The following is a 26124-nucleotide window of genomic DNA, read 5'->3' as shown; positions in this document are numbered from 1 at the left end:
TGAGAAAGGGAGAGAAAAGAGACGTTGAGGGCAAAAAGTGTGATTTTTTTTTCTTTAAAGTCAAAGCGAGAGATTGGACTAGAGTCTAGGACTAGGATATTTTTTTTGTCAGAGTTAGAGATTAGTGAGAGATTGGACTAGAATCTAAAATTAGAGTATTTTTTTTTTTTTTTGGTCAAGTAAATTGCACAGCTCCCAATTCTAGACATTACACCTATCTTACAAGAGGCATATAGGAATGCCATGTGTACTTGGCCTCCCCTACAAATATTTAAAAACTTAAATGATATTTTTCTGTGTGTCCGTATTCGTGTGTAGTGTTAATATTAACCCATAAGGTAGGTGAAAAACCGTTCACCTCATTAAACAAATCCATCTAAGTAAATAATGACCATATAAATTCAAAAGATTATTTTTATTGTTACCAGCTAGTGTATTATTAATAATGTACAATAGTTAAAATTCTTATTTATATAGTAATACTAATTGAAAGTTGAATTTTTTTTAATTCTCTATTGCATTAATCAAAGGCATAGCTTCAAAATTTAAAACCATCAAATCAGGGATAAGTATTCAACAACTGCATTAATTAATACAAGAGAAGAGAAGAATACAAAAAGAGATTAAAAATATATAATTAATTCTATACATTCACAATTATTACCTTTAGGCATGTACACACTCTTCAGAGTCTATAGTTTGAGACTTTAGTGTGTCGCATGATAAGGGTAAAACAATTGTTATACTAAAATGATTAATTATAAAAAAAATTGAAATCAAGCATGTAAACAAAGGCTTTTGCAAAACATGACAACTGCTTTTATGAGGAGTCAAGCCAAGGTACTACAAATAAAAAACTTTACCATCTAAAAAAGAGTAAAGGATTGCTCTATGCGGAGGAATTGGAAACAAGGTCAACATACTACATGTCCTTTCATATTTGCTTTGGTCAATTTTGATTCCACAAATGAAAGCATCTCAATTCAAATACAATTGCCATTCTCCCAAATTAAACAAGATGTGATGTACAATCTCACAATAATCTGTAACAGGTGAATTTTAACCATAGTAAATAGAAAATGTAGATCAGTCCAAAATTACCAAGCACAATAGAAAATTGCTCAAGATTAATTCGAAAGGAAAAGAAAGTAAGGGGTATGAACTATTGAGATTGTTTTTAAACCTAAAATTCTTATTTCTCTTTATAAATAGTGATATGATGTGTTGGAACTACATTTTAACAACTTTAATTACACATGAAACTAAATAAAACCGAAAGTATTCGTACATTCATTTCAAGTTCAAAATATGTCACATCCTAACTTCTATCAAATACTAAGAGGAAAAATAGAAGCTTACTAGTATCTATCGCATAGAGCAATTATTTTGATAGAATTGGACTTCAAACTCTTTATTGCTTTAGTAGTTGCTATAGCTCCATCAATCGTTGTAACAATAGGAACCTTGTAATCCAAAGCCATCCTTCTCAGAGTTAAACCATCTTTTTTTTTTTTTTTGAAAGAAAGAGTTCAACACACATGTGGAGCATAAAATACAAACAAATTAAAGCAGACGTACAACTCCTATGTCATCTCCGGTCTTGTCATCAACAACATGAGTTATTCACAACACCATTCTCTGGCATATGAAAAGGATTGATTTACGCAGTCTGTAACCCCTTTTTCCTTATTGTGAAAAATGACATCATTTTTGTGTAACCATATACTCCAAATCACTGATATACTCCAAATCACTGAGAAGAAACCAACTAGCCAATACCTGCGCATTTCTTTCCTCATTCGGACAGCTCTCCAACTCTGAAATTGCTGTTTCACAGTACCGGGCATAATTCACTCTTGTCCAAATGCCGATATCCAAGCACACCACACCTGCCAAGAGTACTCACAGGTAATAAACAGATGTTGTATATTTTCATCATCTTTCTTACACAGCATGCACATAGTATCATTCTGTTGTAGGACACCTAGTCGACTAAGCCGATCCTTTGTATTGACTCGGCCTACCAAAACAAACCAGGAGAATAGTTCCACTCGTGGCAGAATTAGGCCTTTCCAAATGTCTTTTGTGAACCTGTAGCTTAGAAACTCCTCATCCATAGTCTCTTCCTGCAATACCTGCACAAATGAGTTAGTTGTATAAATGCCTTCCTTGTGAAACCTCCACACCACTCTATCTTGCACATCTGCTATCAATCTAATAGATTGCAGGACAAGTAGCAACTGGTCCAGTACATTCGTCTCCCATTGTCGGAGCTCTCTTCTCCATTGGAAGTGCCACACGCACTCTATCCCATCCCAAAACCCACAATCCCCAATAACTGATCCTTTTTGGTTTGAAATCAAGAAGAGTCTTGGAAAGTTGTCTTTCAGCTTTCCCACTTGGAGCCATTTATCTTTCCAAAATCTGGTAGCCCTACCATCTTCTACTTCCATAGCAAGCCCATCAATCATCTTCTGCCTGACATGTTGCTCTTTTATTTGCACTTGACAAATGTCTCTCCATGGTCCTCCCCTCTTTGGCAATATCTGAGTGGACAGCAAGTGGTTTGGGTTCAAACTATTGCAAGAGCATACAATCCTCTTCCATAGGGGACAATCCTCCTTAGAGAAGCGCCACCACCATTTAAACAATAAAGCCGTATTCCGCACCACCGCATCACCCATCCCCAATCCTCCTAACTTCTTTGGTGCCTGAACCATCTCCCATTTCACTAGTGCCATACCAGGTTGTCCATCATCCTTTCCCCAAAAGAATTTCCTCTGTAGTGAGACAATTCTCCGTGCAACCGCGTTTGACATCTTGTACAAACTCAGGTAATAAATAGGCAAGTTGTTGATAACTGACTTGATGAGTACCATCTTTCCAGCCTTGCTAAGAACCTTCGCCTTCCACAAGCTGAGCTTCTCTTCCACCTTATCTATCACCGGCTTCCAAGTTTTTACCAACCTCGGATTCGCACCTAAACTAATCCCAAGGTACCGTACTGGCAACGCTGTCTCCTGACATCCTAGAATCTGACACATCTGGCTGACCCATTCCTGACTGCAGTTAACTGGTATCAAGTTAGACTTCTCGAAGCTGATGCTCAACCCAGACATCATTTCAAAACACCTCAATAGCCTCTTATAGTTCCTGATAGTTTCCTCTTCTGGCGGACAGAATAAAATAGTGTCATCAGCGAACTGTAGGTGTGATAGCACTATTTTATCCCTACCAACTAACAGAGGAGATATCCGATTGTTCCTAACCGCCTCCCCAATCATCCTGTTCAGCACGTCCACCACCAGAACAAACAAACATGGCGATAAAGGGTCTCCTTGACGTAGCCCCCTCTCCATTTTGAATGGTTTTGACGGTGATCCATTAATTAGAATAGATACTGATGCCGAGGTAACACACTCCCTCACCCACGCCCTCCATGTTCTTCCGAAGCCCATCTTCTCAAGCACAATGTCGACAAAGCCCCATTTTACTCTGTCATATGCTTTTTGGAAGTCCAGTTTAATAATCGCTGACGCCTTTTTCTTCAGTTTTAACCATTGCACAGTTTCGCATGCTATTAAAGCTCCATCATGTATCTTTCTCCCCTTTACAAAGGCACTCTGGGATTCCCCAACTAAACCTGGCATTACACCCCTCATTCTCCTTGACAATATTTTAGAAATAACTTTGTAGACACACCCAACCATGCTGATAGGTCTCAGGTCTTTTATCTCCTTAGCCCCAACAAATTTCGGAGTCAACGCTACCCACGTGACATTAGCGCCTGCTGGCAAGCTTGCAGTCTCAAAGAAATTCAACACGGTCGCAGTGAACTCCCTTCCAATCTCATCCCAACACTTCTTTATAAAATTCATATTATATCCGTCACTTCCCGGAGCCTTAGAAGATTCACAATCCCATACTGCCTCCTTCACTTCCTCTACTGATGGGAGCGCCTCCAAGGCTTCTGCTTCCTCCCTCTCCAGACAATTAACCAATCCATCCCTAAAAGTCACCTTTGGGGATGCTTCCTGGTGGTACAGCCGCTTATAAAAGTCCCGGATGGCAATCTTGATTCTTGCTTGATTCCTCACTAGTCTCCCATTGATCACCAAAGCCTCAATCCGGTTATTTCTTCTCCTCGCCGAGGCAATATTATGGAAGTACCTTGTGTTTCTGTCTATCTCAGTAGCATATCTAGATCTTGACATTTGCTTCCAATGCATATCCTGCCTTACATACCACTTCTCACAGCACCTCACTAAGGCCCTCCTCCTTGCCTCTATTGTACCATCGTATCTTCCACTACTAACCATATCATCCACCTTGCGTATTTCTTCCTCAAACCTCTTTATCCGCTCAGTCATATCCCCAAAATGCTGCTTATGCCATAAGCGTAAAGGTTCTGACAGTGCTTTCATCTTCTCCAGGAATTGTACGTTGCCTAATCCCCTCCATTCCTCCTTTACCATTCTCAAGAACCCTTCATGCGTGAATCAGGAGTCCAGACTACGGAACGGTCTTAGACCATCAAACCTTCTGATGTCTTCCATGATCAATGGGCAGTGATCCGATAAACCTCTAGACCCACTTCTTAGACGCACATCTGGGTACTTATCAAGCCACTCTAAAGAAACCAAGCTCCTGTCAATACGGCTGCACGACTGTCTCCTAAACCATGTATACTTACAATCATTAAGTTCCAAATCGACCAACTCAATATCATTTACCCATGTTCTAAATTCTGTCGCGGACGCAGGTAAAGTAACAGCTCCTTTCCTTTCCTCCAAGAGCAAAATTTCATTAAAGTCCCCTAAAAAACACATCGATACCTGACACAACCCTGCAATAAAACTTAGCTCCTCCCACATTGAGATTTTCTCAGCTCTCTCATGTGGTCCATACACCAAACAGATAGCACAATGAAAATTATCTTTTACTACAATTCCTTCTAAACATAACCATCTTTCCCCTTTATAACAATTATACAGTTTGAAGGCCGGTTCATTCCATATTAACAACAGACCACCAGAAGACCCACTCGAACCTACGAACTCCCAACATGCTCTGTCACTTCCCCAGATACGAGCAACATCAAATTTAGTTATGACCTCCTTCTTTGTTTCTATCAGACCCAACATATCTAGCCTAAATTTATTTTTAAAATTCTTTAACATACTAACTTTTGCAGTACCTCCCAACCCCCTTATATTCCAAGAACTAAAAATCATTTTGCCAAGACATTACACACCTGTTTACGATTTTTTGGCCGGCTTCTTCGAGCTTTTTCTTTTTGCTTGGCCTGTCTTCGTTTCAATGCCTTGACTTCGTTCTGCTCCTGCAAGATTGCCATGATATCTTCTTCATCACTGCACTGCGCACCTGACTCTACAGCTAATTTCCAGGCCTCTTTGTTCTCTGCCATCTCTTCATCCCAAGTAAGTCTGTGCTCCTTGCTGTCTAGGCTTCCGGCCTCTGATCCTGAATCTGCGTCATTCTCATGTTCTTCCTCTCGGCCTTTTGCTTTACTCTGAACAGTAGCATCCACCAAGAATTCTCCTTCCTCCAATCTGGAACCCATATCTCCTCTAATATGACTTTTGACCTTTGGATCGTTGCTTCGGGGTTTCATAGCATCAATTCTATTTCCCCCGTTTCGTGCTGTCCTCGTCCTTGGAGCAGCTTCGGGTGCTGCGTTCAAATCGGCTTCCTTCCCCTTCAGTCGCCGGTCACTGCTGGCATAGGTAGCCTCCTCGATAGTGGGCCTCTCTGCACCAGTCTGCCGGTCCTCCTTCTCCCGCGCCTCAGCCTCCTGGTCGCATCTCCTTCGCTCGGCTTCGTCTCCCATTCCCGATTCCCCCGCCGCACCCTCCATATCACCAGCAACCCTGCACGAAACCGCTGGCTTCCTCCCATGCCCGGTCGGTCTTGCACCCAGCTCTCTTGCCTCCGACGCGCTTTGATGTCCGCCGTCACTCCTGTTCGGCGAGCCTGCATCCTCTCCCAGCTGCGCCGTGCTTACCTTAGGCATCCTCGTGGAGTTCTCTTCGGTTCGGGCAAGCCTTGCACCTGGGTCAGACCCAGCCCGTTTCGGAGACCCACCCGCTGGCCCAGAACTACTATGCTTCACCATCAGCCCATCATCTTGTCTTTTCTTAGCTATATTGGGCCTTCTTTCTTCCAGCCCATTTTCCTTTCTTACATTTTCAAACATATGGCACTCATAACTTTCATAATAATTGGAAACCGTTTCTTCCGAATCCTTACTCTCACATGATCCCTTAGAATCTGCCCGCCCATTTAATTCTCAATGATTTCCGTTTCTAGAGGATCTGTTTGAAATTTTGTAATGCCATTCATTTAAAATGATACTTGAATTTACCACCTTGTCCCTCCCCTGTTCGTCGTTCCTATGGTCAACCTTTGTCTGCACCACCGCTGGATCCCATGCCACCACCATTGGTTCACGATGTATCTCTTCTTCGTTTGTCATGTGTCGTACATTTGCCTCCTCTTTTCCTTTCCGAAAGCACTCCTCCCGATACACCTCTCCACCCACTTCTCGTACAAGGACGTCGAATCCACTTGTTCATATTGTAACATGAATCCATTCGTTGATCATATCAAAGGTGCATGTATCGATGAGGACTCTACCCGCACTGAACGAAATACCCGATTCCGTCAGTTTATCGCATTTCACTACTTCTCCCCATTGCTCTCCTATTCTATGAAAAGTGTTTCTTGACCATGCATGTATTGAGACTCCATAACATTCTAGCCACACCCTTCTCGACTCGCTTTTCTCAGTCTCATCTCATCTCCATACCCTATAGAACATTTTTAATAATTCGTTCATTCGAAATGTGTAAGCTTCTTCAGCTCTAAGCACCGAATCGAACGTTATCATTGCTTTATAAGCCCCCAACTCCCTTACTTGTATCACTCCGGGCCATTCCCTATGAATCTTCTGCTGTAGTGAATTAAAATCAATCGCCTTCTTTGTGCCTCCTACAATACTTCGCTGTAACCAAACCACATTCTCACTTGATATCGGCACTTCTATCTTCTTTGTCCATCCATTACTACTTTGACCTTTTATGGGTTCATCTGATATCTGTCTCACCATTTTACCATCAACCGCTCCCACCCTATGTACCAGTGTATTGTGTCCTCCAGCATCATTTCTGGTGATCACTTTCAGTCGGTTGTCAGTCGTATTTTGCACCGTAGCTCCTCTTCTATATTTCGCTTCTCCTACAAACAGCTTTCGTCCTCTCACCACCATACTGTTCATGTCTGCAATAGCCTTCAAAGCTCCTCCCTTTGTGGTGTACCGTATAAAGGCAAACAGATATATCTGGCCGTTTTTAACCATCTATCCGATCAAGTGCATCACCAGAACAAGTTATCACCATTAGCTGAATGTCTCCATTGGCAATCATGTCACCAGCATGAGGCCTACCTTCATGCATCTTCAGCACTCGCTCAGCTGGGATATTAGCTGATTTAAGAGCAAGAGCCGTTCCAGAAGTAGCAACAGTCTTAAAACCAACCTCGACGAAGGTCTTTGCTATCTTCTCAAGGTGAGGCTTCGTTAAATCATTTAAGCTAAGGAACACAATACCAGAAGTTGGTAACTTCTGGCTGGAAGCAATTTGAGCCTGAGCAAATGCAGTATTATACAAAGAGTCAATACCCATGACCTCACCAGTACTTCGCATCTCAGGACTTAGAAGCACAGCACAGCCTGCGAATTTTGATAAGGGAAGAATAGCTTCCTTGATAGACACATATTTAGGAATGACCTCTTTTGTGAACTATATATCATAGAGAGATTTTCCAGACATGAGAAGGGAAGCATATTTAGCCAACCGGTGACCTATTACTTTTGATACAAATGGGACAGTGTGAGAAGCTCGAGGGTTGGCCTCAAGCAAAAATAAATCCTCTGAATTAATAATTGCATACTGACAATTCATGAGCCCCGAGACATCCAGTCGTTTTGCCAATTTTTCAGTCCATCACTTGATTATCTCCAAGCAAGAATATGGAACAGTTCTTGTGGGAATAGAGCAGGCAGAGTCACCAGAATTTACCCAGCCTGTTCAATGTGCTCCATTATCCCACCAATGACCATATTGCCATGTGAGTCAGTCAGTGCACCAACGTCAATTTCAATGGCATTAGATAAATACTTGTCAATTACTACTACAGGTGGTTCTGGATCCACCTCAACAGCAGTTTCAAGATAAGTCACTAGTTTATCATTACTATAAACAATCTCCATTGCTCGACCTCCCAGAACATTCCCAGAACATAGGAAGGGCGAACAACTGGGTATCCAATCTCTAGCGCATTGGCGAGTGCATCTTTTTCACTCCTGGAAATTCCTCCTTTTGGCTATTAAATCTTTAATTCATTGAGCATCACATTAAACCTTTTTCTGTCCTCAGCAGCATCTATGGAATCAGGGGATATTCCCCAAATGTGTACATGACCAAGCCCAATGGCACACGCTGGCTTGTGTTCATCCAGGTATTATTGTATGGGGAGAGACAATTTCAATTGTGCTTGACCTCCAAATTGCACAATGATACCATTAGGTCATTCCAAGTCAATAATGTTCAAAAACATCTTCAACAGTCAAGAGTTCAAAGTATAGACGACCACTGGTGTCTTAATTTGTAGAGACTGTCTGAGGATTTGAATTCACCATGATTGTCTCATATAGAGAGAGACAGAACATGGAAAGACTAATCATTTTGAAAGCATATGCCAAACTGAAAGCCAGCACACATACCAAGCCAAAAGACAAGGCATGTAATGTCACATTTGAATTCAATATTCATCACGATCAAAGGCTTAACTCGTGCAATTCATCAGCTTTACTCTCACATTAGTTGACAGTTTTTACTTTGAGAGAAAAATGAAGCAAGTAGAGAGATAAAGAAGAGTTATGTATTCTGTCTTTACTTGGTTTTTGAGACGCAAATTTGCAACCAGTAAAGCAGGAATATTCAAATCTGTGGAATCTAATCAACATAAAATAGAAGAAAACTCCTAAAGAGCAAAGGATGCATGACAAGCAGCAATAGTCAAACACAATCCCTTGACCAATTCTATTTGGTCCCCCACCCAAAATTAAAACATTCTTTCTTTTAGTGGGAGCTGACTCACACCCAAAATCATAAGAAGAATACATATAAAGAGTATTAGCTTCAAATTCTGCAGCACAGGTATCAACTCGCTTATATGCTGGAGTAACACCCAGAGACAGTCGCCTGCACCGAACTTCCATCTCAGCAGATTTAGTTGCAAATGCTATCTGTTTATCACTAAACCCTCTTTTCTTAACATCATAGAAATCAACATTCGTCAAGTCAGACAAATTGTGGGACATCAAGAAATTTTCCACATCAACTAGCTCCTTGAGCTAAGTGAGAAACCATTAGTCAATATAACTCAGCTCGAAAATTTCATCAATGCTCATGCCTTTTTTCATTGCAGCATATATGGCATGAATGTGTTCAGGGTTAGGAACTCGAATACTATACTTCAATCGTTCCCAGTCATAGTCCAACTTTTTCACTTTTGAACAACCCCATCTAGGGTATCTGTGTTCCAGTGACAGGACAACTTTTTGAAAGGACTCTTGGAAGATTCTCCATATAGCCATTGCCTACCAACAGACTTCATCTCTGTTGTCAATATTGATTTTGAATCAGGAAATTTATCGAAAGAAAACCGAGGAATCTGAAATATAAATAGCCATGGGAGAGAAGTGCATATGAGATTCAGAAACAAGTTTGAATAAAATTTATCAAACATATAACAAAAAACATATTGTTAATGATTCATCAAGATAATACTGATATTTGATAACCTAGTATAAATGTTGGTTTATCAGATTACAGCTCTATGATTGGCTGATGCAAACAAAACTTCAAGATAAACTACAAGGAACGAAGATTCAGAACTTAAAATACAATATCAACAACCAAGACTTTTTCTACAAGCATATAAGGGATGTAATAATGCTGCCAAAGAAACTAATAAAATATAAGTCCTGGACAGCAATAGAATTTACATTAGTTCTACTATAAATGTTCAACAACCAAACTACAATCAAAAGTGAAAATACATGATGAAATTATCAACGAGTCACTAACCTTTATAACTACATAATCTATGGGGGCTCAAAATTAGCAATGTCCTTTTTTGTTGTATCATTTGGGATTTGATCCAGTGAATACCCTACAGACAACTTTGTTGCCATTTTTGCTATCAAAAATCCAGTAGCCTTCGACGCCAGGGCCGAGGACCTTGAGACTCTCGGATTCATCTCGATCACCATCACCTCACCATTTATAGGGTTGATAGCAAACTGCACATTGGATCCCCCACATTCGACCCCAATCTCTCTAATTATAGCAATGGAGTAATCTCGATTGCGCTGATACTCCTTATCGGTAAGGGTCTGTGCTGGTGCAACAGTCACCGGTATGAACTCCCATGGGATCAATATTCTCAATGGAACATATAATAACCACATTGTTAGCCAAGTCCCTTATAAACTCAAGCTCATACCCCTTTCACCTCAACAAGGACTTCTCAATCAAAACCTGACTTGTCAAACTAGCAGCAATTCCAACCTTGCAAATCTCCTCAAACTCTTTCCTATTGTAAGCAATCCCACCACCCGTTCCACCGAACGTAAAAGCAGGCCAGGCCTAATGATCAGTGAAAACTCGCTAATCTCATTAGCAATTTCCATACACTCCCTAATGATGGTTCCTATCCCAGAAAGCAGGGTCTTAATCCCTATGTTCTTCATAGTCTGCTTAAACAAATCCTTATCCTCGACCTTCTTAATAGTCTCCAGCTTCGCCGAATCAATTCCACACCGTTTTTCTCCAAGGCACCGCTCTCAGAGAGCTTCACAACGAGGTTGAGGGTGGTTTGGCTACCCATGGTGGGAAGCAGAGAGTCAGGGTGCTTCGCTTCGAGAACCTGCTCAACCAATTCAGGGGTCATAGGGGTAACATAGGTCCTTTTGCCATAGGTTGTGGGACGGGGAAGAAGTCGGTTCGGAAGGTTCTTTTTTATGCGAAAGGTTTAAAGTGAAAAGAGAAGGAGGAGGAGGAGAAGGAAGGGGAATGGGAGAGGAAGGTTTAAAGTTTGCTTTTCTGAACTCCATGAAGATGAAGATGTCCATTCCTCTTGGTGTGTTGCATATGAACTTGAGAATTATATTAAGTTATTTTAATACCATTTCTCTTTACTATAACCTATTTTCTTTACATCATATTTATTAAACTTGAGATATTAACATAAAAAAGCACTAAATAAATAATAGATAAATATATAATCACAGAGAAGGAATTAAACTAACCATGTTCTTCAAAAGATTATCCCAGGCCTTGCCACTAAGCATAGCGGATTGCAAATTTAAGCAAATTAAGAGGCACATAGGTCGCTAAACTGTAGAGCCAGATTACACCAGCCCAATCTCATCCCATTCCCTTGATTCTTGCAAAGCTCCAGTTAGCATATACTGCAAGAGCAGTTGCCACCTGCCAATTACAGAAAAATTTTCAGTTACAACAGAAGAAGACCAAGCCAACACATATCTTTACATATTAAGTTGCTGAAAGGAGAACAAAGAGAATTAAGATTACCAGCTAAGCAATCATGAAAGAACCCAGTAGAAGAAGACCAAGTCTTTCAACATAGGACCAGCTGTAAGACCTAGTGACGAAAATTAGTGCCTGGCTAGTAATACTGACTTGTAGGTAAAGGGCTGCCATCATTTCTGCAGGGCTGTGTCTCAGAGACCTTACACCAAACTTGTCCCGCAACAACAGAAAGTTAGTGTTCATAACTGTCACAATTTCCACTAGTAGGTGATAACATGTGAACTTTTCATAGATGAATCTAATGTATAAATTTATAATAGAGCTCATCCTTGCTGATTTCTACCTACAACCAAATATACTGAAAGAAACGTGAAATTAAATTGATTACCGAGAAGAAGTCAGTGTCCTTCATAAGCCAGAAAAATACTACTGTCATTAGTGCCAGGTAACTTCCAAGCACAATACCAGTAGCAAATATCTCCATCAATTTCCAGCTATCAGTTTGTGGGGATGGTTTCACTCTATCCTTGGATATTGTCATAATGGTACCTAAAGGGATAATGGTGAAGGAAAATTAAGTTGAAAAATCACACAACAGTCCAAGCAAACTACATGAAGGTCATTCAGCACAATATTATCTTACCATCATTTAGTATGGCCATGATCAACACCATAAAGGGTGCAAAATCAAACTTCCAAATCAATGCAATAAACATGAAATCAAACTGCAAAATAAAAAGTAGATCAAATAAAATTATATGAACTATTTAATTAGGTATGTAAAAGAACTTTTTGGTTCACCTATTTTCTACACTTACCACAATATGAATGGTGATTGACACTGCATATATCTGCCATAAGCAAAAATGAAAAATTTTGCAATGTTAGAACGCTAAAATATCAAAAAAGTAGAGTGAAGCAATTAAATTCTGTATGCAAGGAAACTAATGGTATAGTTCTTCATCCTTTGGACAATTGCTGAGATGATAAGAAATCAGAGAATTAGTGAGTAGAGAAGATGAGACTAAGCTAGATTGCATGAAAAGAAATGTATTATTAATGTTCTTATTAGTATGAGTAGCAGCGATGATATATATAGATACATCACAGACTTGTCTCACAAAAAACAAAATCAAAAGGGGTAAAGATTAACTAACTAATATAAAACTACAACTACTCTTTAACTATATCAATTGTAGAATTTATATCAATATGGATACTCCCCACAATAGAAATTTACAAAGACTTAAGAACAAGATACAAAACAAGTATATGCTCGAGAAGGCCAACTATCCCAATGTTAAAAGAGAAAAATAAGAGCAAACAAGTTTGATTATCATAATCAAAATGCTATTAATTAACAGTAATACTATCTGTTAAAAAAAAAAAACAGCCACTAGTGAATTATTGCATATATTTAGCATTTTATAATTTTTTTTTATTATATTGCTGAAACAAGTTTGATTGTTAGCATATCATAAATTTGATTATTCTAATATGATAAATTTGATTGATTATTTTAGTGATAGATTATTTAATTGATAAAAATATTAATCAATATGTATAAATACATACAAATATGTAATAGTTAATTTGGTGATTAATTTTTTTTGTGTAGATAACGTTTTTTATTAACTAATTAATCATTGTGACTTTTGAACTATTGAAACATAAACACATTATATACTACACCAATATTCTATAATATATAATTACTCAATAATGCTCTCTTCTAGTTCTAAAATTAGTACTTGTTAGTTCTTAAAATAATTGAGGGTGGGAAAATTAAGTGGGTTTATCTTAATTTCGAATGATAAAGTTTTCCACAAGTTAAAAAAACTAAATTTTTTTTTTCCCATTGGCTCTATGATCTTGGCTAGAGTTTTTTCCATTTATTAGGCTGGAAGTGAGTCAAGCCAGCTCGAGCTCGACTTGTTAATAGCTCGATAAGCTGAGCTTGTGAGCTGAGCTTGAGCCTGGAATTAAGCTCATAAATTAAATGAGCCGAGATTGAGCTTGAATAAGCTCAGCACATTAGCTCGTGAGCTGGCTCGATTATATATATATTAATACACATATCCTATATACATTTGGTTTATACTTTTAATATTAAATATATACATATAAAATAGTAATCTATAATTTTATATATATTAATGTTCTTATTTAAAATTTTATAATTATTTTTTATGTATAAAATTAATATTTTTTATTATATATAAGTTATAATTTATTGATATAGAATTATAGATTATGTTTCTGTTATTTAAGTCAGCTCGTGAGCTCGAGTCGGCTGATGAGCTTTCAGTGAGCCAAACTTGAGCTTAAGAAATAGGCTCAATTGTTAATGAGTTGAGCCGTAAGCCAAGCTCAATTTTCGTGAGCCGAACTTAAGCTTAACTTCAGCTCGGCTCACTTCCAGCCCTATGCGTGTTGACCTTAAAAACAACAACATTAGCCAACTTCACTTTATGGTTCACTCCTACTACATACTGTAACCTTTTTTTTCCTTTTAGGTCCTTACAACTATACTTTTGCCATAACAAAGTCACTTCACCCCTCTTCTACGAAAAATTATTGGTTATGGAAAATGTGGACACACTCCCAATTGGATATTGATACATTCTTTACAGCACGAATGTGACATTTTCTTAAACCCGTTTTAGACTAATCACAAATGTTTAGACTTTAGATAGTAACATTAGCTGCCTAAGAAGGTAACATCTCTATAGTGTGAACATAATATTATTCCAAAGCTTTTTTTGTTTTAACATAACATCGGTTAAATGAATTGATGGTTCAAGGCCAAAAGAAAAAAGCTGAATTTCTGATAAAAACTTACAGTCAATTTAATATGCTAAATTTGTAGTGGGTGAAAGTTGGCAAAAGTAGAAAGACTTAAGCTTATGCAAAGTTCTATGTGGGTGCTCTAGAAACGGTAGCGTCAGTTTCACTGCCATTGATGCTGAGACAGTTTTCTTCATCCACTCCCTGCTCTCATTTCAAGGTGCCAACATGAATCCCAGTGTTGTGAGCATCTTGACCCTAGCCTCCTTCCTCCAAGCCAAAATATTCTGTAAACTAAAATATTAGTCCGATCATTTAATTACCAACCAATCAGAATAAATTTTAGAGATATTAGTTACTTAATTGATAGATGCGAGTAAATGTGTTAGTTTTTTTATAGTTAGTATCCTTTACATAGTGTGTATCTCTAATGTAAATCTAAATCTCACCATTAGTAAAATTCAATTCCAGCTTTCTGTCAATTTTTTTCTCATTTATCTGTTACCATGGATTATAACAGTAAATGAATAGCATAATATTTTTTAAGTTGAAAATCAAAATCAGCTTATATACTAATACTTAAATTCGTGAAGAAAAAGCACTTTGAAGGGAGCATGCAATAGAAAAACAAAGTTTATATGGCAGAAAATTTTTTAAGACAACACATTATGTGCAAAGGGACAAAAAGAAAAAAAAAAATAGAATGAAAAGATCCACCATATGAGCTGATGCATCGTAAAAAGTCTCAGAACAAATATGACCAAATGAACTACTCTTAATTCATGGATCAAAGAGAAAAGCACAACCAATAAGTAGTTTCAACAGAGGGAAATACGTAACTCTTGTGCCAAAAGTTTCAATATAAATCATACATACCGTTTCTGACCATATACATGCATATTTGTGCCATTATTAAAATTTTAAGCATCAATAATATTTTTAAAACAAACAAATAGAAAAACAAAAATAATGAACAACAGAAAAAGGAAACATATTAATTAGATGGTATCCTAAACAAAATGATGTAACTATAGCAGCATTTCTCAAGAAAAAAAAAATTCATATATAAACTCCATATATCCACGGCAAGGAATGATTTAAAATTGAAGGCATGATAATACAATTACTTCCATTTAGAGATGGAAACAAATAGCATATTTCTCATAGATATTAGAAAATTACATTAATTTCTACATAATATAGTACATGCATCTGGGATTATAAATACTCTTTAAGACAAATTATATGCAAGTTCAGATTATCTCGGGCTTGGAATAGAATTGGAAACTTCAAAAAAATTCAAGCAACATAGACCAATATCCAAGTGAACCTCTCTAGACCTGATTATATTAAAGGTTCACAATTTAATTTAGTAGAGAAAGAAAGATATTTAGTTCTAATTGAGAAAGAAAGAATGAGGTATATCTACTAAAGCAGAAAAATGAAGATAATTATGGTCACTCCCAAAATCTTCGAGGGCAGTAGCAAATGCCACATCCCTTTCATATGCCTCTCCTAATCCTTTACTGAAAAAGTTTAAAAATATCGATATTTATTCAGAGAATAAATTTAAAAAATATCAATAAATTTTCAGGACCATACTAATGTTCTTAAATTTCATATTAATTAAGATGTGATATCACCCCTTCTACATGCAACCATGGCAAGATAAATTATAAATGATGACAAAATGCAATGTGAATTAGAGTGTTTACTGCACAATCAACCAATATATCATGCAAACATGCAACAGTAGCAATTATCGTTTATTAATTGGATTTAAAATTAAAAAAAGCAAGATATGAACAATGACCAAATTATAAGATAATTTTCATTTAACAAATACTAACAGGAAAAACTATTCTCACTAAGAGGGAAAACAGAAGCTTACTAGTATCTATCACATAGCCACTTAGGAGAGAAAGAGGTTGCTGCAAAACTATTCTGACTCTTTACACTCAATGAAGTCCTGAAGAGCAATCATTTTGATAGAATTGGATTTCAAACTCTTTATTGCTTCAGCAGTTGCAATAGCTCCGTTAACCGTTGTGACAATAGGAACCTTGTAATCCAAAGCCATTCTTCTCAGAGCTAAACCATCTATCTGATCAAGTGCATCACCAGAACTCGTTATCACCATTAGCTGAATGTCTCCATTGGCAATCATGTCACCAGCATGAGGCCTACCTTCATGCATCTTCAGCACTCTCTCAGCTTGGATATTAGCTGATTTAAGAGCATGAGCCGTTCCAGAAGTAGCAACAATCTTAAAACCAGCCTCGACGAAGGTCTTTGCAATCTTCTCAAGGTGACGCTTTGTTAAATCATTTAAGCTAAGAAACACAATTCCAGAAGTTGGTAACTTCTGGCCAGCAGCAATTTGAGCCTTAGCAAATGCAGTATTATACAGAGAGTCAATACCCATGACCTCACCAGTACTTCGCATCTCAGGACTTAGAAGCACATCACAGCCTGCAAATTTCGAAAAGGGAAGAACAGCTTCCTTAACGGACACATATTTAGGAATGACTTCTTTTGTAAACTGTATATCATAGAGAGATTTTCCAGACATGACAAGGGAAGTGTATTTAGCCAACGGGTGACCTATTGCTTTAGATACAAATGGAACAGTGCGAGAAGCTCGAGGGTTGGCCTCAAGCAAAAATACCTCCTCTGAATTATTAATTGCATACTGACAATTCATGAGCCCACAGACATCCAGTCGTTTTGCCAATTTTTCAGTCCATGACCTGATTGTCTCCAAGCAAGAAGACGGAACAGTTCTTGTGGGAATGGAGCAGGCAGAGTCACCAGAATGTACCCCAGCCTGTTCAATGTGCTCCATTATCCCACCAATGACCACATTGCCATGTGAGTCAGCCAGTGCATCAACGTCAATCTCAATGGCATCAGATAAATACTTGTCAATTAATACAGGGCGCTCTGGATCCACCTCAACAGCAGTTTCAAGATAAGTCACAAGTTTATCATCACTATAAACAATCTCCATTGCTCGACCTCCCAGAACATAGGAAGGGCGAACAACAACTGGGTATCCAATCTCTGCCGCAATGGCGAGTGCATCTTTTTCACTCCTGGCAATTCCTCCTTTTGGCTGTTCAATCTTTAATTCATTGAGCATCACATTAAACCTTTCTCTGTCCTCAGCGGCATCTATGGAATCAGGGGATGTTCCCCATATACGTACATGACCAAGTCCACTGGCACATGCTGGCTTGTGTTCATCCAGGTATTGTTGTATGGGGAGAGACAATTTCAATGGTGTTTGACCTCCAAATTGCACAATGATACCATCAGGTCTTTCCAAGTCAATAATGTTCAAAACATCTTCAACAGTCAAGGGTTCAAAGTATAGACGATTACTGGTGTCATAATCTGTAGAGACTGTCTCAGGATTTGAATTCACCATGATTGTCTCATATCCTGCATCCTGCAAATATAGAGAGAGACAGAATACGGGAAGATTAATCATTTTAAAAGCATATGCCAAACCGAAAGTCAGGACACATACCAAGCAAAAAAGACAAGTCATGTAATGTAACATTTGAATTCAATATGTCATCAAGATCAAAGGCTTAACTCGTGCAATTCATTAATTTTACTCTCACCTTAAGTTTACAGTTTCACTTTTAGAAAGAAAAGATAAAGCATGCAGAGAGATAAAAAAGAGTTATATATTTTCTCTTTACTTGGTTTCTGAGCCGCATATTTGCAACCAGTAAAGTAAGAATATTTGAATGTGGAATCTAATCAACATAAAATAGAAGAAAACACACCTGAAGAGCAAAGGATGCATGACAGCAACAATAGTCAAACTCAATCCCTTGGCCAATTCTATTTGGTCCACCACCCAAAATTAAAACCTTCTTTCTTTTAGTGGGAGCTGACTCACACTCAAAATCATAAGAGGAATACATATAAGGAGTATTAGCTTCAAATTCTGCAGCACAGGTATCAACTCGCTTATATGCTGGAGTAACACCCAGAGACAGTCGCCTGCACCGAACTTCCTTTTCGGCAGATTTAGTTGCAAATGCTATCTGTTTATCACTAAACCCTCTTTTCTTAACCTCATAAAAATTAACATTTGTCAAATCAGACAAATTGTGGGACATCAAGAAATTTTCCACATCAACTAGCTCCTTGAGCTGAGTAAGAAACCATTTGTCAATGTAACTCAACTCGAAAATTTCATCAATGCTCATGCCTTTTTTCATTGCAGCATATATGGCATGGATGCGTTCGGGGTTAGGAACTCGAAGACTATACTTCAATTGTTCCCGGTCATAGTCCAACTCTTTCACTTTCGAACAACCCCATCCAGGGTATCCGTGTTCCAGTGAGCGGACAGCTTTTTGAAAGGACTCTTGGAAGGTTCTCCCTATAGCCATTGCCTCACCAACAGACTTCATCTGCGTTGTCAATATTGGCTTTGAACCAGGGAACTTCTCAAAAGCAAACCGAGGAATCTAAAATATAAATAACCATGGGAGAAAAGTACATATGGGATTAAAAAACAAGTTTGAATAAAGATTATCAAACATATAACAAAATAGATATTGTCAATGATTCATCAAGATAATACTAATATTTGATGACCTAGCATAAATTTTGGTTTATCATATTACAACGCTCTAAGCTATTGCAAACAAAACTTAAGATAAACTACAAGGCAAGAAGATTCAAGACTTCAAATATAATATCAACAACAAGGCAAGAAGATTCAAGACTTCAAATATAATATCAACAACCAAGACTTTTTCTACAAGCATATAAAGGGGTGTAATAATGCTGTTAAAGAAATTAATAAAATAGAAGCCCTCGACAACAATAGAATTGACATTAGTTCTGCTGTAAATGTTCAACAACCAAACTACATTCAAAAGTGAAAATGCATGATGAAATTATCAACGAGTCACTAACCTTTGTAACCACATAATCTATCGAGGGCTCAAAACTAGCCGGCGTCTTTTTTGTTATATCATTTGGAATTTGATCCAGTGAATAGCCTACAGACAACTTTGCTGCTATTTTTGCTATTGGAAATCCGGTAGCCTTCGATGCTAGGGCCGAGGACCTTGAGACTCTCGGATTCATCTCGATTACCATCACCTCACCGTTCACAGGGTTGACAGCAAACTGCACATTGGATCCCCCACATTCCACCCCAATCTCTCTAATTATAGCAATGGAGTAATCTCGAAGGCGCTGATACTCCTTATCGGTAAGAGTCTGTGCAGGTGCAACAGTAATTGAGTCTCCAGTATGAACTCCCATGGGATCAATATTCTCAATGGAACATATAATAACCACATTGTCAGCCAAATCCCTCATAACCTCAAGCTCATACTCCTTCCACCCCAACAAGGACTTCTCAATCAAAACTTGACTGGTTAAACTAGCAGCAATCCCAGCCTTACAAATCTCCTCAAACTCTTCTCTATTGTAAGCAATCCCACCACCCGTTCCACCTAACGTAAAGGCAGGCCTAACAATCAGTGGAAACTCGCCAATCTCATTGGCAATTTCCATGCACTCCCTAATGGTGGTTCCTATCCCGGAAGGCGGAGTCTTAATCCCTATATCCTTCATAGCCTGCTTAAACAAATCCCTATCTTCGGCCTTCTTAATAGCCTCTAGCTTCGCCCCAATCAATTCCACACCGTATTTCTCCAAGGCGCCGCTCTCAGAGAGAGCCACAGCCAGGTTGAGGGCAGTTTGGCCACCCATGGTGGGAAGCAGGGCGTCGGGACGCTCCGCTTCGAGAACCTGCTCAACTAATTCAGGAGTCATAGGGGCAATATAGGTCCTATCAGCCATATCAGGGTCAGTCATTATAGTAGCAGGATTTGAGTTTATTAGAATAACTTCATACCCTTCTTCTTTGAGAGCCTTGCATGCCTGCGTTCCACTGTAATCGAACTCGCATGCTTGACCAATGACGATTGGTCCAGCTCCAAGGATCAGAATTTTTTTTATGTCTGTTCGTTTCCCAACTTTGGTCGCAGTGTCAGGAGCGAGAGCAGGAGCAGCAACAGCCGCTGCAGCGGCGGTGGAAGACACGTGACGGTGTTCGTTGGAACAGAAAATTGATTTTCTTTTGCCATAGATTGTGGAAAGGGGAAAGAAGCGGATCTGGAAGGTTGCTTTTGGTGCTTTAAAGCGAGAAGAGGAGGAAGAGAAGGAAGGGGAACGGGAGAGGAAGGGAAGAGGGAAATTGTGGAGGCGAGTAATGCAACTTCCGATTCCCATTAGGTTCCGACGGAGGAAGGAGCTTTAGCAGAGAGAAAGAATGTTTGGGTTTTGGAGAGGGTGAAGCCAACCTGGCGTGCGATGAAGCCTCGACTTTCGCAGAGAGGAAGAGGGTTTAGGGTTTTGGAGACTTTCGCATCGCAGGGGTGAAGTGTGTGGAGTGTGGACTTTCGCAGGGTTTTAGGGTGAAGAGGGTTTAGTTTACTTTTGTTGTCATGGTAGGTCCCAGTCACAATTGTGAAACTGTTATGATTAATTGATTATACGACCAAATGGTTCTGCTCAATGAATAAATGTTCGTGTGAGCTGAAAACCATTTCCAGAAGATGGTTCTGTTTTTACATAGGTTGAATTATTGTGAACTGCAATTGTCTTGGAAATTATTTGACTTTCAAAATTTGAACCCTAAATGTTACACTTAATTTAGCAGTGACTATATGTACCTCCTCACAATCCTTTATCACTCGATGCTTTGTGTATTTGTTCGATGTTAATTCTCTCATTCTTAAATTAGGTCTTATATTTGTTTCTCCCTTGTTCTAGCTGCCTTAATTGGATTTTTCCTGTGTCTGTTTCTTTGAACGTCTTCTATCTATCTTCTCCTCTACAAGGGATCATATTACAAAAAGAAAAGATATGCATTGAAAATGTTGATATAATTGTTGCCAAACTTGCTAAGCCTTTGACTCTATTTGAAATTCAGGATTGGCATTTATGTTAAGTCATGAACGTCTGGCACTATTTATCATGACCTCGTATTCTGTCTATTGTGCTTGGGTGGCTTGGTTTGCTATTGGCTTTTAATTTAGCTTTTATCTCAAGTGATGTGTTGATATACTTGCTCAAGAAAGAGATGGAACAACAGAGTAGGTCCAATCCTTTTGAATAAAGAGCTGGAATGCACGCTCAATCAGGGTTCTCTAATGATGAGACAACACAGCCTTCCTCACAACACCAACCACCATTTCTTCATCTCCGCAAATGGGTACCCTTCCTTTTCTTCCTCTTTCCTACCACTTTCAATTCGAACCAAGCCCAGAAGAAAATCAGCATCACTGGTTGTGAGTGCCCACAAGAAAGACAATAAAGATGACAGCCATAGCTTTGTTTCCAACCCCAACGAGTCCACTGGCTTCTTCCCAGAAGTGAGCTTTTTTACGCACACCAACTGTTTGTTTAATTGTTTTTTTTTTCTTTCTCGTTTTTCTGTGGGTTTTCTTGTGTTGAGGACAAGATACCCTTTGGAAATTCGTTCACCTTAAGCTTGTAGCGGTATAAATTGCTTTGGTTCTATTAGTACTGTGCACTTCTAGTGTTTGAAAGTCATGTCTTTCTATTGTAAAAGCAAAATTCTTATCTGTTTTCTGTTTTGTTCAAAAGGAAGAATTTCAATCATGATAGAAGGTAAGGAAATGGATTACTTTTCCTACTCTCTTTTATAGGAAGAATTGCTAGAGAGCAAGAAATTTTGCCAACTTTAGAACTTGCTAGATTGTATGATATGATTATTGAGGATTGACTCTTGGATGAATCATTAATTATAGTTATATATATACTATTTAGTTTCTTCCAACTATGACCTTGATTTTTGGTGAAGAATTCGGGGAGTATTGTTTAGGTGTGTAGCATGACATAGTTTTTGGGGAGACTCGGAAGGAATATGTTGCATCCTTTCCATGTTTTGTATATATTATTCGGTTTAGTTGTTACTTGTTTAGAATCTGTATACGGAGATTCGGGAAGGATTATGTTGCATCATTTCCATGTTTTGTATATATTATTCTTTTAGTTTTTTAGAGTTGGTATTTGTTCTTTGTGAGATGGAATTTCTCATTGGTATGGATGTTGTGTTTTTATCTATTTTCAGAAATCAATCCAGGAAGATGGCAAGGTTCTGCCGGAGTTCGAAGATGCTGAAGAAAGTGAGTGGTTGTGTTTCTGCTATTCATTCAGTTCTGTTCTGTCTTATGGATTACTGTTCTCAGATTATTCGTTTTTCCTTTTTTTATTTTTTATTTTTTTTTCCAGGACAACTTTTTGAAGCACTTATGCTTGAGCTGGATAGCGATACGAGTGTTGATCAAAGTATGTTGATTTGTTTACCTTTCTATTAGGCAGAATTATAAGTCCTTTTTAGTTAAAGACAGAAAATGCAATTTGTTTTGGTTGATCAATTTCCTTTTCTATAAAGATAGTCAAAATTTCATATGTATTTGTATCTATCGAAGTAATTGAACACAGCTGGTTGCTAAATTATCTGTTTTACACGAGTAAGTGGGAAAATGAAAGAGCTTTTTGCCAATGTTTGTCTATTTCTCATGGAGAAAGTAAAATGTTTTACCTTACAATGCCTTGCTTCTTTGTCTGTGCAGTGCACCATTATGAGATGGTTTACTTGATTCATGAAAAGCACGAGGAACAAGTTGCAGCTGTCAACGAGAAAATTCAAGGTAATATTTTCCTTTACATGTGTGTATATTTTTAGCCATTCATGTTCCCTAAATGCCTGTAGAATTACTTCAATAGTTTTCCGTTTGAGGGGGTCATTTCCTACTCTAGCTATTTAAAAAATGGCTGAACTGTGGCTAGACAGAAACAGCTGGTCTCTGACTGTCGCAAAAAGATCTCCGATTTGACTAGGTTTTTATGTAACTGATCCGTCTAATTAACTCTATAGATATTGTTTTTAACCGTACTTTGCTGAAACCCAAGTTACTTAACAAATCATAGTAGACATGCTAGGTTTTGATTTCTTTGTTCGTATTCATTCAGTAGGAAGACATTGTTATGAGAAGGAAAAAGAAAGAAAAAAAAAAAACCACTAAATATACTTTATCCTCTTTAGGGGAATATTGGGAGTTCTATATGCTCCAAGGAACTGAGGGTAGTAAAACGTAAGCTGTGTGAATTCATAACAAGTAAATTGTTAATTGGATTCTTCCAAAGATGCTAGATGTAACAGTGGTTCTTGTAAGAATTCAGAAAAGCTTTCTGCTATATTTAGCTGAGTTTAAAGTTTATGGTTTAAGATTTGCTAACAGTGATTAGCAAAAGTATATTTTCTTCGGAGACTACCATCCAATAGAAATAATAGGACTTATTGCATGTTATAATGGATTGTTATATAGAAATGGAGTTATGGAACATGTCAGCAATTGAAATTGGATGATAGTGTGAAATTGTTTTATTAAGGATTCTTTTCTTTTCTTTTTTCTTTCATTGTGATTGTTTTCCGGACATGTTCGCAAACATTTGCAGACTTTTTGAGGGAAAAGAAAGGCACAGTGTGGAGATTTAGTGATTGGGGTATGAGAAGGCTGGCTTACAAAATAAAGAAAGCTAAAAATGCACACTACATTTTGATGAACTTTGAGTTGGACGCCAAATATATCAACGAGTTCAAGACAATGTTGGACCAAGATGAGAGAGTTATTAGGCATCTTGTGATCAAGAGGGACGAGGCAATCACCGAAGATTGTCCTCCTCCTCCCGAGTTCCATACTCTGCGCGCTGGTGCAGATGATGATTATGATGATGAAGGATATGAAACAGAATATGATGAGGATTTCGATGATGATTGGGATGGTGAAGATGATGATGATGGCGAAATTATCATTGTGGATGATGATGATGATGATGATGATGATGATGATCATAGAAATGATAAATCAGCAAACATGAAACATGATACAGCCAGATAGGAAATTGAGGGCTGGGAACGTAGCTAGGTAGATGTTAGTATGTTACCTTTATTTTGTTACATAGGAAAAAATGCAGAGCAATTCTATACATTGTAGCTCTAATTAAGCATATATAGATCCAAGTAACTAGGAGGTTTGCTTAATTGTTTTATAGGATTAGAGATAAAAGACGAAGAAGATGTAGTGAATGATCGAACTTTTTAATTTTAATATGGAGGGAGAGTTGGTGTATAGCAGAGTTATGAAGGTATATGGTGTTTTACCAGGGTATGAGGAGGTACTGAAAACCCTGGGTCCAATTTATGTACTGGCAGAAAATCCTCGGTCCGATTTATGTAAACTCTGGATCCGATTTGTGTACTGGGCTACTGGCAGAAAACCCTGGGTCTGATTTCTTCTCACTAAAACAAAAAATTGAAAGCCGCCACAATCGTGTATATCTCCCCAATACTCCATAACTCAGCATAACTCACATATCAATCTCATATAAAAAAAAATTAGCCTGAATGATCAACCCTCTACCAAGCAATTATTTTATTCCTTTGCACAAACAAAACGTTTTAAATTCATTGTGCGCCAACCACGTAAGTTTCATTTATCCTAGGTGGTTGTTTCATTTATCTTAAGTGGTAGTGACTGTCACATTAGTAGTCCGCTTGCTGACTCACGTTAGAAATGGGCTAAAGGATTTGTGTGCAGCTCAAAACTCAATTTGGGGTGGAATTGAAATCTCAGAAGTAAAATTAATTCAAAAGCACAATGTGAAAGATTACTTTAAAAATTTAACCAGTATAGTTATAAAAATTCGTTCAAGTCATAATTTCTCACAACACACTAGGGCTTTGTTCAAGTTGACGTGTCACCTACAAAAAGTGAGTTACAAATTTAATGGCACTTCTATTTTTTTTTATAATGCTACTCTATATTTACATTATATATTTATATAAATTTATTAAAAAAATGACATCATCAAAATCGAAAGACAATATCCATTCTATTTTATTCATTACCACTAACAGAAAATTATTTTCCAAAAAATACTTTCCCCCCTTAAAAAGTACGGCACTTGCACTTCTAAGTTTGCTTGGCATTCGCCCATTTTCTGGTGAAAACTAAATCTCATGATTGTTTGGTATATAAACTAACAAACTTACAAAATCTACAAGGGTCGCTCTCCGGTACAGATTTAAATCTGTACAGATATACAGATATTCCTTTTGATTAAACTGCTTTATGACATGTGGTTTTTTTTGTCTCTTTTGAGAGAGCAGCTTGGCAGATTATACTCAGCTTGAGGGAGCCACACAAACAGGTGAGCCATTAGTAAATTTTGGATCAGCATTAATGGGCTTTTTTTTTCTTTGGAGAATGCTTTGGTTTTTGAAACTTTTTATTATTATTATATTTATTGTTATTAGTATATGAAAACCGTTCTATAGTGTTATTAGTTTACTAGAATAGTATTAGATGAAAATTAATATTAAACCAAAAAGGAAAAAAAAAAAACTTAATATTAAACCTAAGAAGAGCCAAAGTATGTGATCCTATTTTCCAACCACATTTTTATTATTTTTAATCTTGAGAAATTAGTTTTTATATTTTTATTTTTATAATTATAAATTTGGTAAAATAATTAAAAAGATTAGAATAAAATTTTATTTCAAAACATAAATAAAAATTTTAGAATCTATTTAACAGTTACAATGTATAAAATAAATAAATTT

At 37.7% G+C, this 26124-nt stretch overlaps 1 protein-coding gene and 3 pseudogenes across 4 annotated transcripts; 1 reads left to right on the top strand and 3 right to left on the bottom strand.

Annotated features, from left to right (window-relative positions):
* Positions 1-1358: 1358 nt before the first annotated feature.
* Positions 1359-11115, bottom strand: LOC107607091 (carbamoyl phosphate synthase arginine-specific large chain, chloroplastic-like; annotated as a pseudogene). Its single transcript, XR_015892424.1, has 4 exons — positions 10173-11115; positions 9087-9756; positions 7376-8756; positions 1359-1501 (listed from the first exon to the last, which is right to left on the bottom strand). The product of XR_015892424.1 is annotated as a carbamoyl phosphate synthase arginine-specific large chain, chloroplastic-like (transcript).
* Positions 11116-11371: 256 nt separating this feature from the next.
* Positions 11372-15336, bottom strand: LOC107607092 (ATPase 5, plasma membrane-type-like; annotated as a pseudogene). Its single transcript, XR_015892423.1, has 7 exons — positions 15303-15336; positions 13002-13012; positions 12458-12490; positions 12283-12364; positions 12028-12188; positions 11682-11849; positions 11372-11576 (listed from the first exon to the last, which is right to left on the bottom strand). The product of XR_015892423.1 is annotated as an ATPase 5, plasma membrane-type-like (transcript).
* LOC107608728 (carbamoyl phosphate synthase arginine-specific large chain, chloroplastic) lies at positions 14371-21107 on the bottom strand. Its single transcript, XM_016310441.3, has 4 exons — positions 19371-21107; positions 18224-18916; positions 16318-17877; positions 14371-14713 (listed from the first exon to the last, which is right to left on the bottom strand). Exons 1-3 carry the CDS (start codon positions 20697-20699, stop codon positions 16366-16368), a joined length of 3534 nt encoding a protein of 1177 aa, XP_016165927.1. The 5' UTR covers positions 20700-21107; the 3' UTR covers positions 14371-14713; positions 16318-16365.
* Positions 21021-24631, top strand: LOC107608729 (protein REGULATOR OF FATTY ACID COMPOSITION 3, chloroplastic-like; annotated as a pseudogene). Its single transcript, XR_015891973.1, has 5 exons — positions 21021-21844; positions 22567-22621; positions 22728-22784; positions 23072-23149; positions 23958-24631. The product of XR_015891973.1 is annotated as a protein REGULATOR OF FATTY ACID COMPOSITION 3, chloroplastic-like (transcript).
* Positions 24632-26124: the final 1493 nt, after the last annotated feature.

This window comes from Arachis ipaensis, chromosome B7 (assembly GCF_059453495.1).
Source record: "Arachis ipaensis isolate K30076 ecotype BB chromosome B7, ASM5945349v1, whole genome shotgun sequence".
In the NCBI taxonomy this organism is placed as follows: Eukaryota; Viridiplantae; Streptophyta; class Magnoliopsida; order Fabales; family Fabaceae; genus Arachis; species Arachis ipaensis.
This window is presented reverse-complemented; position numbering and strand designations above follow the sequence as displayed.